The 12,704-nt window shown below is 57.6% G+C and overlaps 1 protein-coding gene across 1 annotated transcript in view; it reads left to right on the plus strand.

Annotated features, from left to right (window-relative positions):
• LOC129658756 (SCO-spondin-like) overlaps positions 1 to 8,876 on the plus strand; it is a 51,625-nt gene extending 42,749 nt beyond the window's left edge. Inside the window, 18 exon segments of the mRNA XM_055589596.1 lie at positions 435 to 602; positions 1,576 to 1,706; positions 1,948 to 2,072; positions 2,333 to 2,379; positions 2,686 to 2,964; positions 3,239 to 3,397; positions 3,542 to 3,658; positions 4,057 to 4,195; positions 4,347 to 4,549; positions 4,648 to 4,775; positions 4,875 to 5,017; positions 5,144 to 5,190; positions 5,491 to 5,708; positions 6,019 to 6,114; positions 6,250 to 6,310; positions 6,554 to 6,684; positions 8,070 to 8,220; positions 8,854 to 8,876. Coding sequence (XP_055445571.1) covers positions 435 to 602; positions 1,576 to 1,706; positions 1,948 to 2,072; positions 2,333 to 2,379; positions 2,686 to 2,964; positions 3,239 to 3,397; positions 3,542 to 3,658; positions 4,057 to 4,195; positions 4,347 to 4,549; positions 4,648 to 4,775; positions 4,875 to 5,017; positions 5,144 to 5,190; positions 5,491 to 5,708; positions 6,019 to 6,114; positions 6,250 to 6,310; positions 6,554 to 6,684; positions 8,070 to 8,220; positions 8,854 to 8,876 — 2,366 coding nt within the window.
• The last annotated feature ends 3,828 nt before the right edge of the window (positions 8,877 to 12,704 follow it).

The raw sequence follows: 12,704 nt of genomic DNA on the forward strand, positions 1-12,704 counted from the left end.
TGCAGGAGCCACAGGGGACCTGTGTTTGATCCCTGGATTGGGAAGATCCCCTGGAGGAGGGCATGGCAACCTACTCCAGGATTCTTGCCTGGAGAATCCCATGGACAGAGGAGCCTGGCAGGCTACAGTCCGTGGGGTCACAAAGAGTCAGACACGACTGAGTGACTGAGCAAGCACACACCTCCTCTCAAGACTTTTTTCAGTGTTTTCCCTCTTCCACCATCAGTCCTTTAGAGCCCTGTGGCATGTGACCCTCACTGCTGGGTGGCAGGGAAGCCCGCCAGCTGGGACCTTTTGGAATTCTTGGCTTCCTTTGGCCCTTTGCCTGTTCAGGGTGTTGGCTGGGGCTGGGATGAGAGGGGAGGGTGGGTGGGAGAGAGGCTGGGGAGCTCAGAGAGGCCCTTGGCTGAGCCCTGGCCCCGCTTGGTCCCTAGAGGAGTGTGTGTGGAGCAGCTGGAGCAGCTGGACGCGGTGCTCATGCGAGGTGCTGGTACAGCAGCGCTACCGACACCAGCGGCCCGCGCCCGGGGGTGCCGGGGTGGGCACCCCCTGCACTCGACTGGACGGCCACTTCCGGCCTTGCCTCATGGGAAACTGCTCCGGTGAGGCCCCGGGAGCAGGGAGCCGGGGAGACGAACCCTGGCAGGGGCCTCCTGGGGTCCCCAGGGGGCACCGCCAGCTCCTCTTAGAGTGATACTCAGGGTGCCCAGGTCCTCAGAGGGGTTGCCCGTGCCTGCACGGACCCTGCCCTTGGCTGGGACCCTGCTCCAGCTGCTCCCTGCCTCACCCTCGGGTGCTCGTCCCCACCCTGCCCCACAAGCCTTCACCGTGGTTTTCTCACTTTGCAGCTACAGGCCCAGCTGTGGCTGTGTGTGTGTGTGTGTGTGTGTGTGTGTCTTTTCTGTAGTTGCAGCAAGTGGGGGCTACTCTCTAGTTGCAGTGCTTGGTCTTCTCATTGCGGTGTCTTCTCTTGTTGCAGAGCACATGTTCTAGGGCACGTGGGCTTCAGTAGTTGCAGCACATGAGCTCTGTAGTTGTAGCTCTTGGTCTCTAGTGCACAAGCTCAGTAGTTGTAGCGTACGGGCTTAGTTGCTTCTTGCCACATGGGAGCTTCCCAGACCAGGGATCGAACCCGTGTCTCCTGCATTGGCAGGTGGATTCTCTACCACTGAGCCACCAGGGAAGCCCCCCAGCTGTGGCTTTGTGTCCACTGGTAGCTGCCCCAGGCATGGTGGGTCTTTGCCCACTTATTACTCCAGCTGCCCTCCATCTCCACCCCTCTGCCTCCCACCTGCCAATCCCGGGAGCTACCTGCCAGGGCTTGAACCCCCTGCGGCTTGCTGGCTCTTCTGGGTCCAAACAGTTGGAGGTGCCTACAGGGACTGAGTGGGCATGGATGGGGCAACACTGGTCTGTCCTTACCTACCGCAGGGGGGCAGTATCTTGCACTCTTACTGGGTGACTTCAAGGGGAGGTGATGGGACCACGCACTGTGCCCTCTGGGTTTGGGGGGCAGACAGTGTCTCTGGGCTGCACCCTGCACCAGCCTGTCTGCCTGCCTGCCTCCCCCTGCAGAGGACAGCTGTGCACCTCCCTTCGAGTTCCAGGCCTGCGGCTCCCCCTGCACTGGACTCTGTGCCACATACCTGAGCCCTTGGCTCTGCCAGGACCTGCCGCCCTGCCAGCCTGGCTGCTACTGCCCTGAGGTGAGGAGTGGAGCCAGGGGAGACGCCCCAGGAGGAGGGGTCCCCTGTCCATTCTCCCGCACCTCCTCCCCTCCCCTCTGAACCTCTCATCTGGACAGCACTGCACATTCTGCCAGGCGGCCGTTTGCCCACACCATTGACTCGGCAGCACGCACGGCACCTGCTGGGGGCCAGGCATGGGTGGACATTAGGGTGACGATGAGATGCCACAAGGCCTTGTCCCCTGTTCCCTTCTGCACAGGGGCTACTGGAGCAGGCCGGAGGCTGCGTACCCCCAGAACAGTGTAACTGCCAGCACGTGTCAGGAGAAGGAGCTGGGGTGACCCTGGCCCCCGGGGACCGCCTGCAGCTGGGCTGCAAAGAGTGGTGAGTGTTGGGGGTGAGGGAGGTGGCATCAGAGGTCTGGGACCAGGGACTGGACCAGGGAGGAGGAGGGGTTCCGCAGGGCGGCCTGACCCCCGCAGAGAAGGCCAAGCAGAGCCCCAAGGTCCCAGCCTCCCCCTGCTCCAAATGAGCCCAGAGCCCAGGTTACCCCTACATGAGCCCCCCACCCACCAACCCACCAACCCACCATTCTGGGCTGGGTCCTGCCTCCTGGAGCCCACCCTGACCACCCCCTCCCACAGTGAATGCCAGCGCGGGGAGCTAGAGTGCACCAGCCAAGGCTGTCAAGGTGACTGGACCGGGGAGACCAGCTGTCCCTCTTTTTCCGGGACTCGGGTAGGGGGCTGGATTTCTGCCCAGGACTTGGGTGGGGGTGGTTTTTTGCCCAGGACTGGGTGGTAGTGGGACTTGGAACTTTCATTTCTAGGACTGGGACAGTCCCAGACAAACCAGGATGGTTGGTCCCCCTACTCCGGCTCTCCTGTTTCTGGAACTTTCTGGTCACAACAGGAGCCTCTTGTTCCCCATCCACTGTGGTCTCTGGGTCTGGTGGGGGGAGTCCCTGGGAAGGACACTCACAAGCCGCCCTTCCTAGGTCTTCTGCCTCTGAGCGGCTGGTCTGAGTGGTCACCCTGTGGGCCCTGCCTGCCCCTCGGCCTGCTGGCCCCTGCCTCCAGGACTGCCCTAGAGGAGCGCTGGCCCCAGGACACAGCTGGCTTGTTCCCCACCTCGGCCCCCACGCTGGCTTCGGAGCAGCACCGCCACCGCCTCTGTTTGGACCCTGAGACGGGGAGGCCGTGGGCCGGGGACCCAGACCTCTGCACTGTGCCACTCAGCCAACAACGCCTCTGTCCAGATCCTGGAGCCTGCCAAGGTGATGGGGGGGCGGGGCCACGTGGGGCTGGGAATGGGCGGGGTCTTGTAAGGGGCGGGGCCTGGCCGGGTAGGGCTGGGCTCCGCTATTCATGTTTTGTTGGTGGGGGGGCCCTTAGCTGGCTGGCTCATCCTCCTGCTGGACTCCAGGGTCTGCTGGATTTGAGGTTGGGAGGGGGCAGCAGCTGGAAGAGGAGGAAGGGGGCTCAGGGCTGCAGAGGGAGCCAGGGGGCGGGGGGTGGGCCTGGGTACTGACTCCCGTTTTCTCTCCCCAGACTTATGTCAGTGGGGTCCCTGGGGGGCCTGGAGCCCCTGCCAGGTGCCCTGCAGTGGGGGATTCCGGCTGCGCTGGAGAGAGGCCGGAGGCCCCCCTGGAGGAGGCTGCCGGGGGCCATGGGCTCAGACTGAGAGCTGTAACATGGGGCCTTGCCCAGGTAACGGATCCAGCATTGAAAGAGGGGCCGGGGATATGGCCTCTGGGGTGGGGTGGGAGCTGCTGCCTCAGCCCCTGGAGGTGCCCGTGGAAGGCTGGGGACTCGAGAACACCTCAGGCCAGACTCTGACCTTCTGGTCCGCAGGAGAGAGCTGCGAGGCCCAGGACACCGTGCCCACCCCTGACTGTGCCAACCAGTGCCCAAGAAGCTGTGTCGACCTCTGGGACCGCGTGGAGTGTCTGCAGGGACCATGCCGCCCAGGTGGCCAGGCCATGCCCACCGCCCGGCCCAGGGACTCTGGGGAAGCCCATTGCCTCCTGCTGCCCAAGAGCTTGTGACCTGGGGTGGGCGGACGGCTGGGTCATGAGTTACAGGGCAGCAGAGTGGATCCCTGGGTCACTTTTAGTGACCAGCTGGGGGTCCTGCCTGAGTGAGCCTTGGTCAAGATGTGCTGTGTCCTTGGGGTGCTCTGGGGCAGCCTCAGAGGTCCCCAAGGGGGGTCTCCACACACGGGGCAGCCTAGAGAGGCCTGATCCTGTGGGAGGGGTGGGAGGAAGGGCACGCCAGGGCTGCCCCAGGGGCTGGAATCCCTCTTGCTGAGAGAGGGCTCCCCGTGTGCGCCTGCCACATCCTGCTTGTCCCCTCACCCCCTCTCCCAGGCTGCCGCTGTCCCCCTGGCCAGCTGGTACAGGATGGGCACTGTGTGCCTGTGTCTTCTTGCCGCTGCGGCCTCCCCAGCCCCAACGCTTCCTGGGCGCTGGCCCCGGCTGAGGTGGTGCGGCTGGACTGCAGAAACTGGTACGAATGCCCTCCAATGGCCACACGGGGACGGGGAGCTTTGGGTGGGAGGCTCGAGCCAGCTCAAGGTTATGGGGCATTGTTGGGGAGCAAAGGCTGTTCATCCTGACTCTCGGGGCTCTGAGCCCTTTCTGCACACCCCTGCCCCCAGCACCTGTGTCAACGGGTCCCTGGCGTGTTCCTCCCATGAGTGTCCAACCCTCGGGCCTTGGTCAGCCTGGAGCAACTGCTCTGCTCCCTGTGGTGGGGGCACCACCAAAAGACATCGGAGCTGCAAGGAGGGCCCCGGGGTGGCACCATGCCAGGCCCAGGACACGGAGCAACGGCAGGACTGTAACCTGCAGCCCTGCCCCGGTGAGTGCCCAGGGTGGTGGGTTCCTGCCCAGCCTGGGGCCTGTCCTGAGGACCCCCCTTGGACTCCACCTCATTCTCTGCTTCCCCTCCACCCCCAGAGTGCCCACCTGGCCAGGTGCTCAGTGCCTGCACTGTCTCGTGCCCACGCCTCTGTTCGCATCTGCAGCCTGGCACCCCCTGCATGCAGGAACCCTGCCAGCTTGGCTGTGACTGCCCCAGAGGGCAGGTGGGTTTGGGTGCTGTGCCCTGACTCTCGAGTGGGGGACCAGGCTGGTGGGGGGGCAGGAGTGGTGGTCACATGTAACTCGAACCTGCCCTGCCTCAGCTGCTGCACAACGGCACGTGTGTGCCCCCTGCCGAGTGCCCGTGCACCCAGCTGTCTCTGCCCTGGGGCCTCACCTTGACTCTTGAAGAGCAGCACCGAGAGCTGCCCCCAGGGACTCTGCTCACCCAGAACTGCACCCACTGGTGAGGGCGGGGAGTGTGGGTGGGGACAGTGTCGGGGTGGGGTGCTGAGAGTGGGGGTGGGGAGCAGAGAATGGGGGTGGGGAGGAGGGCATGGCGGGCATCTGAAGAGAGCATTTGTCTTCCCAGCGTCTGCCAAGGTGGAGCCTTCAGCTGCTCCCTCACTGACTGTCAGGGTGAGATGTGGGCTGCCCAGGTTCCTGCTGGTCCCTCCAAATCCAAGGCTAGGCTGCCCTGATGAGGGGAGAGGGGCCAGTGCTACCCCCCAGCCACCAAGCTGGGCCCCACTACTATGTGGGAGGGTGGATAGGAGCAGAGAGGTGGGTTTGGAGACCAAGATATCTGGAGGCTGCTGGAGCCGAGTGGGCAGTGCTGAGGAGCGGGGAGGGACCTGGGGTGCCCAGTGTGGGAGGGGGAGGGTGGAGGCTGGACCCAGGGCTGACCTGAGTGGTGGGATGGGTGGTCTTCCCTGGCAGAGTGCCCCCCTGGAGAAACGTGGCAGCAGGTGGCCCCCGGGGAGCTGGGGCCCTGCGAGCAGACGTGCCAGGAACCCAACGCCACAGAGACACAGGGCAACTGCAATGGGAGGCAGGCCCCGGGCTGTGTGTGCCAGCGCGGGCACTTCCGCAGCCAGGAGGGCCCCTGCGTGCCCGTGGATCTCTGCGAGTGCTGGCACCACGGGCGCCCCCACCCGGTGAGCCACTGCGGCCCTCAGTGCCCCCTGGCCCTTCCTGACCCAGGGCTCTGGACCACTGGTTTGTCCCTGGCTCCTACCCCTGTACCCGGACCCACAGCAGCAGGCAGCTTGGCCAGCGGCTGGCACACTTGGACCATCTCTGGCCCTCAGGGGCCCACCTCCCTCCTGAAACCCTTGCTGCCGACGCTGGTCTCAGGCCACTGCCCTGGCCAGGCCCCTGGGTGGGCTCGGGGTGGGGGGCTGGGCAACAGAAAAGTCTGTGATGGGGAGGGAGGTATGGAGAGCAAGTTCTGCCCCCCTTCCCCAGCCGGGATCCGAGTGGCAGGAGGCCTGTGAGAGCTGCCGCTGCGTCAACGGGGAGAGTGTCTGCACCCAGCACTGCCCCCCACTCACCTGTGCCCAGGTACCCACCTGAGCCCCGCGGCCCTGGGCTCCTTCCCGGGTCCCTCCCTGAAGGGTGGTCTCAGGGCCTCAAGCAGGCAGTGTGGGGCACTGGGCCTTCCTCCTGAGCGGACTGGGGTGCCCCCTCCATCTGCAGGGTGAGACGGCCGTGCAGGAGCCTGGAAGCTGCTGTCCCACTTGCCGCCAGGAGGCTCCGGGTACGCCGGGACGGGGGGCCCCTCCTGCTTGCTCTGGGCCCTTCTCTCCCCCCCACCCCCTGCCCTGGGGAGGCCACCTTCCCCCGTCCTCCCCACCATGCAGATTAGCAGAGTGAAGACCCCCGGCACTGCGTCACAATACCAGGCCACCCCCACCCAGCCTGCCCTGCTCGGGTCCACGCTCTGTTGCCTCATGAAGTCCCCTCATCATGGTCCACTCCCTGCCCTGCCCCTCCCCTACAGAAAAGCAGCCCGTCTCCTGCAGGCACCTCACGGAGCTTCGCAACCTCACCAAGGGCGCCTGCTACCTAGAGCAGGTGGAAGTGAACTACTGCAGCGGGCACTGCCCGTCCAGCACCAACGTCCTGCCTGAGGTGAGCACGGGGCGGGGGGCCTGCCGGCTCAGGGAGGCAGCTCAACCGGCAGACACCCAGGGCCTGCGGCTGTGAGCCCAGAACCCAGGCAGAGCCCAGGGGACATGAGCGACAGAGTCATCTCGCAGGCCTACAGCTGATCAGAGCCAGGTGGCCCGGCGACTTTCAGTGGGGCTTGGGCTCTGGAGTCTGCTGCCTGCCTCCTGCCCCTCCTGGGGCTTTTATACTGCTCCTCCCTACTGTGGCCCCACACAGCCCCTGGCACCTACTTTTCGGCCCACTATGCCCCTCAAGACAGGCCAGCCAGAACAACAGAGAAAGGCAGGGAGGTGCTGAGTTAACCCGTGATACAGTGAGCGAAGGCTGAAGGGCAGATGTTATCCACGGTAGTCTCGTCCTGGATGTTGCCCAGAAGGCTGAGACAGAGCTCCGCTCTGCGCTCACCCTCCTGGCACCGACCTCCTCAGGAGCCCTGTGTCACCCTGACTCCCCCAGCCCTGAGCCTGGAGAGCTGTGGCTCCGACCTGCCCAGCATCCAGCTAGAGTGGAGCCTCACTCGGATCCTGGCCCTGCCTCAGCCCACCTAGCCAAAGTAACCTATGCCTGGAAGACAAAGGTGCTTTCCCACCTGGTCCTCAACCTGTGGCCACTCTCCTGCTCCCCCGAGCACACCTGAAACCTTCTGGAAATGCCTCTCAAATCACTTTTTGGGTTTTTTAAAAAACACAGAGTGAGGAGAGGACAGTTAATACATTTTTTTTTCTGGGGAGGAAAAAGTAAGTGGCAGTGGGATAGAATCAGGGGGAGAATTTTTTTCTGTTGTCGATCTTTAACTTGGTATTGTATGAATGTATGACCTACTTAAAAATAAAGTTAGAATTACACGTAAAATTAAATCAAACGTTCAGCAGGAGTCACAGAGTTACTGTATAATCATAAAGCAAGAGTGCCTGCTTTGGAGTTAGAACTCACTTTGCACTTAGGATCGGACTGTGCAGTTGAGGACTTCATTATTTGTAGGTTCAGAAATTACTACTCTGTCTCTTCAACTACACTTAGAAGTAGACCCATGTCTTTCCCCCGCTGCTACCAGGATGCAGTGATGAGCGCGTTAAAAAAGCACTCGTTTAACCTGCAAGTTGTTGGATGCTCAGACGGGTGGGGCCTGGAACGGAGGAGGTGGGCTTCTTGGAGAACTGGGGGCTTGGTGGTGACACGCCCCCCGCCTGGCTTCCCTATTTGGCGAAGAGGTCTGGGAGCTGAGATCTTGGAATCTGGTTCTCCCTGCACTCTGCTGTCTTGGATAGGAAAGGCCAGGGAAGGCAGGTGGCTTGGGCAAACTCTTTGCCCCTCCCCAGCTCAGCCACCTGCTCCCTCTCGCCCAGGAACCGTACCTGCAGAGTCAGTGTGACTGCTGTAGCTACCGCCTAGACCCTGAGAACCCGGTGCGCATCCTGAACCTGCGCTGCCCTGGCGGCCGCACAGAGCTGGTGGTGCTGCCGGTCATTCACAGCTGCCAGTGCAGCGCCTGCCAGGGTGGGTGTGGGCGGGGCTCCCGGAGGGGCGGGGTTCTTTGTGGGCGGGGTCTTGGGGGGGTGGGGCGGGGCCGGGGCTTAGGCCGGGGTCGGGGGGTCACCTGAGGCCAGGAGCTGGCCAGGCCGGGCGCGTTACCCGACAGCCCCTCGCGTGAATTTCCTCCTCCGAGTCCTGCTCTGCTCCATTCCCCTTCTTATCATTCTTGTTGGTTTGTTCTCCAGTCACACTTAAGCCCAGATGTTCGGGGTCAGGCACATCAGGTTCGAACCCCAGCTCATCCATTTCCTCCCTTGTTGAGGTTCCATGACCTCGTCTTTACACCCGGGTGACGATCTGCACAGGCTTGTTGGGAGGACTTGGTGAGAGGCTGTATGCGAAGTGCCAGGTTCTCTATAAACACCTGGTACATGTTAACCCGAGGCCACCACACAGTGTGGCGGGTGAGAAAGAGATGGAAGGGCGCTGAGAACGCCTGGGGCAGAAGCTCACCGTGACTGCGGTCTTCCTCCTGGCGGCTCTCCCTTCCTCTCCTGCCAGTTTGCTCAGCACCTTCCCTCTCTCCAGCCCCATCCCTTCCCAGCCCGATTACCCTGCCTCTTTTGATAGCGCATCTCCCTCTTATTTGTCCTCCAGGAGGTGATTTCTCAGAGCGCTGACGGCTTCCCTGGATGAGGCCTGCACTGGCCATCATGACCCCTCCTCCCATGCCCCGCCCCCCATCCCCTGTTCTAGTTCTAGCGTATTCCAAATAAAGTGACATTGGCAGCAAGCCCGTGTACAGAGTCTGCATCCCAGGATTCAGAGGGGAGGGGAGGCGGGCTGGGAGTTGTGGGGGTGGGAGGGTGGGTTTTGCGCCCTGGCCTGGACCTGTACAAGGACTGTCACTTGGGAAACCTCTGCGAATCGCTCATGATAGTGAACTTGGGCGAGTCACCTCCCATATCTGAGCCTCAGATACCTCATCTTTAGCAGTTGGGATGTAAAGTCTTAAGATTTCTGGTACGAGACATCTCTAGGGCCCCAGGTCCCATCCCTCACCCCATCTGATGGCAGCTGCAGCTCTGGCAGGCATTTCCATGCAAGATACATTCATCTCACGCTGAGGTCTGCTTCTCTTCCTCCTTCTGAAAAGTTTTATTGAGATATAATTTAGATCCTATGAAATTCACCCATTTTGAGTTTACACATTGATGACTTATGGAAAACACAAAGTTTTATAAAAGTTGACTTTTATAGAAAACACACACAAACATCACCACAGGCTAGTTTTAGAACATTTGCATTATTTCAAGCCAATATACGATACATTCTTCCCACCTCCAGGCCCAGTGATTGTATAAAACAATCCGTTTTATTGGGTCCGTCTAGTCAAAGCTATGGTTTTTCCAGTAGTTGTGTATGGATGTGAGAGTTGGACTATAAAGAAAGCTAAGCACTGAAGAATTGATGCTTTTGAACTGTGGTGTTGGAGAAGACTCTTGAGAGTTCCTTGGACTGCAAGAAGATCAAACCAGTCCATCCTAAAGGAAATCAGTCCTGAATATTCTTTGGAAGGACTGATGCTGAAGCTGAAGCTCCAATACTTTGGCCACCTGATGCGAAGAACCGACTCATTGGAAAAGACCCTGATACTGGGAAAGATTGAGGGTGGGAGGAGAAGGGGCTGACAGGATGAGATGGTTGAACTGCACCACCAACTCTATGGACATGAGTTTGAGCAGGCTCTGGGAGTTGGTGATGGACAGGGAAGCCTGGCCTGCTGCAGTCCATGGGGTCTCAAATATTCGGACACGACTGAGCGACTGAACTGAACTGAGATGTGCCTGTTCTGGACACTTCATATAAATGTCTGGCTCCTTCATATTAGCATGATGATTTTGAGATTCATCTGTCAAGCAAAATAAATAATACAGGAGGTTGCAAATAAATTTATTGGGAACCTTAAGAATTACAATTCAGGAGACATGAATACGGGTAACCCTGAAGGAGTGTTCTGCTAATAAAAACAAAGAGCCACGAGGTTGTTTAAAGTTGCCTGGAGAGAGTGGATTGAGTCTGATGTGAATCAGAAAATAGTTGTCGATAAGGAATCAGGTGGTGCTAGTGGTGAAGAATCCGCCTGCAAATGCAATCCCTGGGTCGGGAAGATCCCCTGCAGTAAGAAGTGGCAACCCATTCCAGTATTCTTAGCTGGAAAATTCCATGGACAGAGGAGCCTGGTGGGCTACACATGGGGTTGAAAAAGAGTCAGACACGACTGAGCACACTACTAATACTAAGAATCAGGAGTCATTTTAAAGAAGGCCTGTCAATAGAAGAAAAACACGCTACCTAAAAATTGCCTGTTTTATTTGGAGCCCTTACTGAGGATTATGTTTTGGGAGACAGACTTTCAGACAGCTCTGAGGAACTCTGAGGCAGTGGAGGAATAATAGATTTTTCTGAGGAAAAAAAATGTAGTTGAACATCAATCGATTATTGCTAATCACAAAATACTGATATCTCCAGTTAATGATTGTAGTGCTTTTCTATGTATGGGAAGATGCAAGAGTCTGGGTTCATTGAAATTATCCCTTACCTATGCATCTTAACTATTTGGGTCAGTACCCTGTTTTCCTCCATCCTGAATCCCCTCAGGGTACACCATGGGGCTGTGGCTACAGTTGTTGATGGCTTGATGGCAGCAACAATTATTGTTAACTAAAATAGCATGCAACATTGCTTTGTCCGTGGATCCAAGAAGTAAAGAGATGATCATATTTTAGGGTAAGGGTCTGGTTAGTATCTTGAGTTTCTGGAAGGTATTCTGGACCCTGTATTCCCCAAACCAACAAATCAACAAGACCCTGTATTCCCCAAGCCAACAAGTCAAAAGATCAGATTCCACCCAGGCTGAGAAATGAATAAGTCACACGCCCTTAATGGACTCTCAGCTCCATTTTCAAGAGCTCTCTTAGCAATACCAACTCCATTTTTATTTTCCTTTCCTTTCACACTTTCATATTACAGCATGTGCCAGCAGCTTGTTCCCTTTTGTTGCTGAATAGTAATCATTGTGTGGATATGCCGTATTTTATCTACGCATTCATCAGTTGATGGACAGTTGAGTACTTCCTTGTTTTTGGTCTACTATGAATAAAGCTGCCATCAATTCAGTTCAATTTAGTCATTCAGTTGTGTCTGACTCTATGTTACTTCATGGACTATAGCATACCAGGCTTCCCTGTCCATCACCAACTCCTGGAGCTTGCTCAAACTCATGCTATAAACATTTAAAGCTGCTATAAACATTCCTATACAAGTCTTTGTGTGGTCATGTTTTCATTTCTCTTGGGTATATACCTAGCAGTGGGAATTGCTAGGTCATATGGTAAGTTTAACCTCTTAAGAAACTTTCAAACTGTTTCCCAAAGTGGTTGCACCATTTTACATCTCCCTCCCCTGCCCCTATGCCATCCCCACTTCTGCCCCAAAATGTACCAGGGCTCATTTCTCTACATTCTCTCCAACACTTGCTGTTATCTTTCTTATTTTTTTTTATTACCCATTCAGTGGGTATGAAGTTGTGTCCCATTGCAATTTTAATTTGTATTTCCTTAATGACTAATGAAATGGCTAGATAACATCACTGACTCAATGTCCATGAATCTGAGCAAACTCCGGGAGATACTTAAGGACAGGGAAACCTGGTATGCTGCAGTCCATGGCGTTGCAAAGAGCTGCACACAATTTAGTGACTCAACAACAAATGACCGATGATGCTGAGCATTCTTGTTCATGTGCTGATTTGCCATTATATAGCTTCTTTTCACGGAGAAGGCAATGGCACCCCACTCCAGTACTTTTGCCTAGAAAATCCCATGGACAGAGGAGCCTGCTAGGCTGCAGTCCATGGGGCCGCTAAGAGTCAGACACGAATGAGCGACTTCACTTTTACTTTTCACTTTCCTGCATTGGAGAAGGAAATGGCAACCCACTCCAGTGTTCTTGCCTGGAGAATCCTAGGGACGGGGGAGCCTGGTGGGCTGCCGTCTATGGGGTCACACAGAGTCTGACACGACTGAAGCGACTTAGCAGCAGCAGCAGCAGCAGCTTCTTTTCAAGCTTCTTTTGCTTTCTGCCCCAGGGCTTTCTGACCACAGAGTGTCCACCTGGCCTCCATACAAGCACAGCTAGAAGTACAAGTGTGAGGACCGAGTGCAGTTACCGTCTAGTTGGGCAACTCTCAACTTCTGGGGATGGGAGCAATGGGTGAATGCTGAGCTCCCCTCCTCCCATTGTTCAATGGACTATTATGGGGAGAGGCATTCTGTATAATTCTTAGAAGTGGAATGAAGCCCCCAATACCTACAGCAGTCACCTCGAAAACGTATCCATCCATCAATTTTTCCTCTTCCCTGCTTAACCCTCCCAAGTCCCAAGGTCTGCTCTCTTGGGTCACTTTCCAGGACCAAACCTTGGTCTCCAGCTTTGCTTCCAGGATG

This window comes from Bubalus kerabau, chromosome 8, assembly GCF_029407905.1.
Source record: "Bubalus kerabau isolate K-KA32 ecotype Philippines breed swamp buffalo chromosome 8, PCC_UOA_SB_1v2, whole genome shotgun sequence".
Taxonomy (NCBI): Eukaryota; Metazoa; Chordata; class Mammalia; order Artiodactyla; family Bovidae; genus Bubalus; species Bubalus kerabau.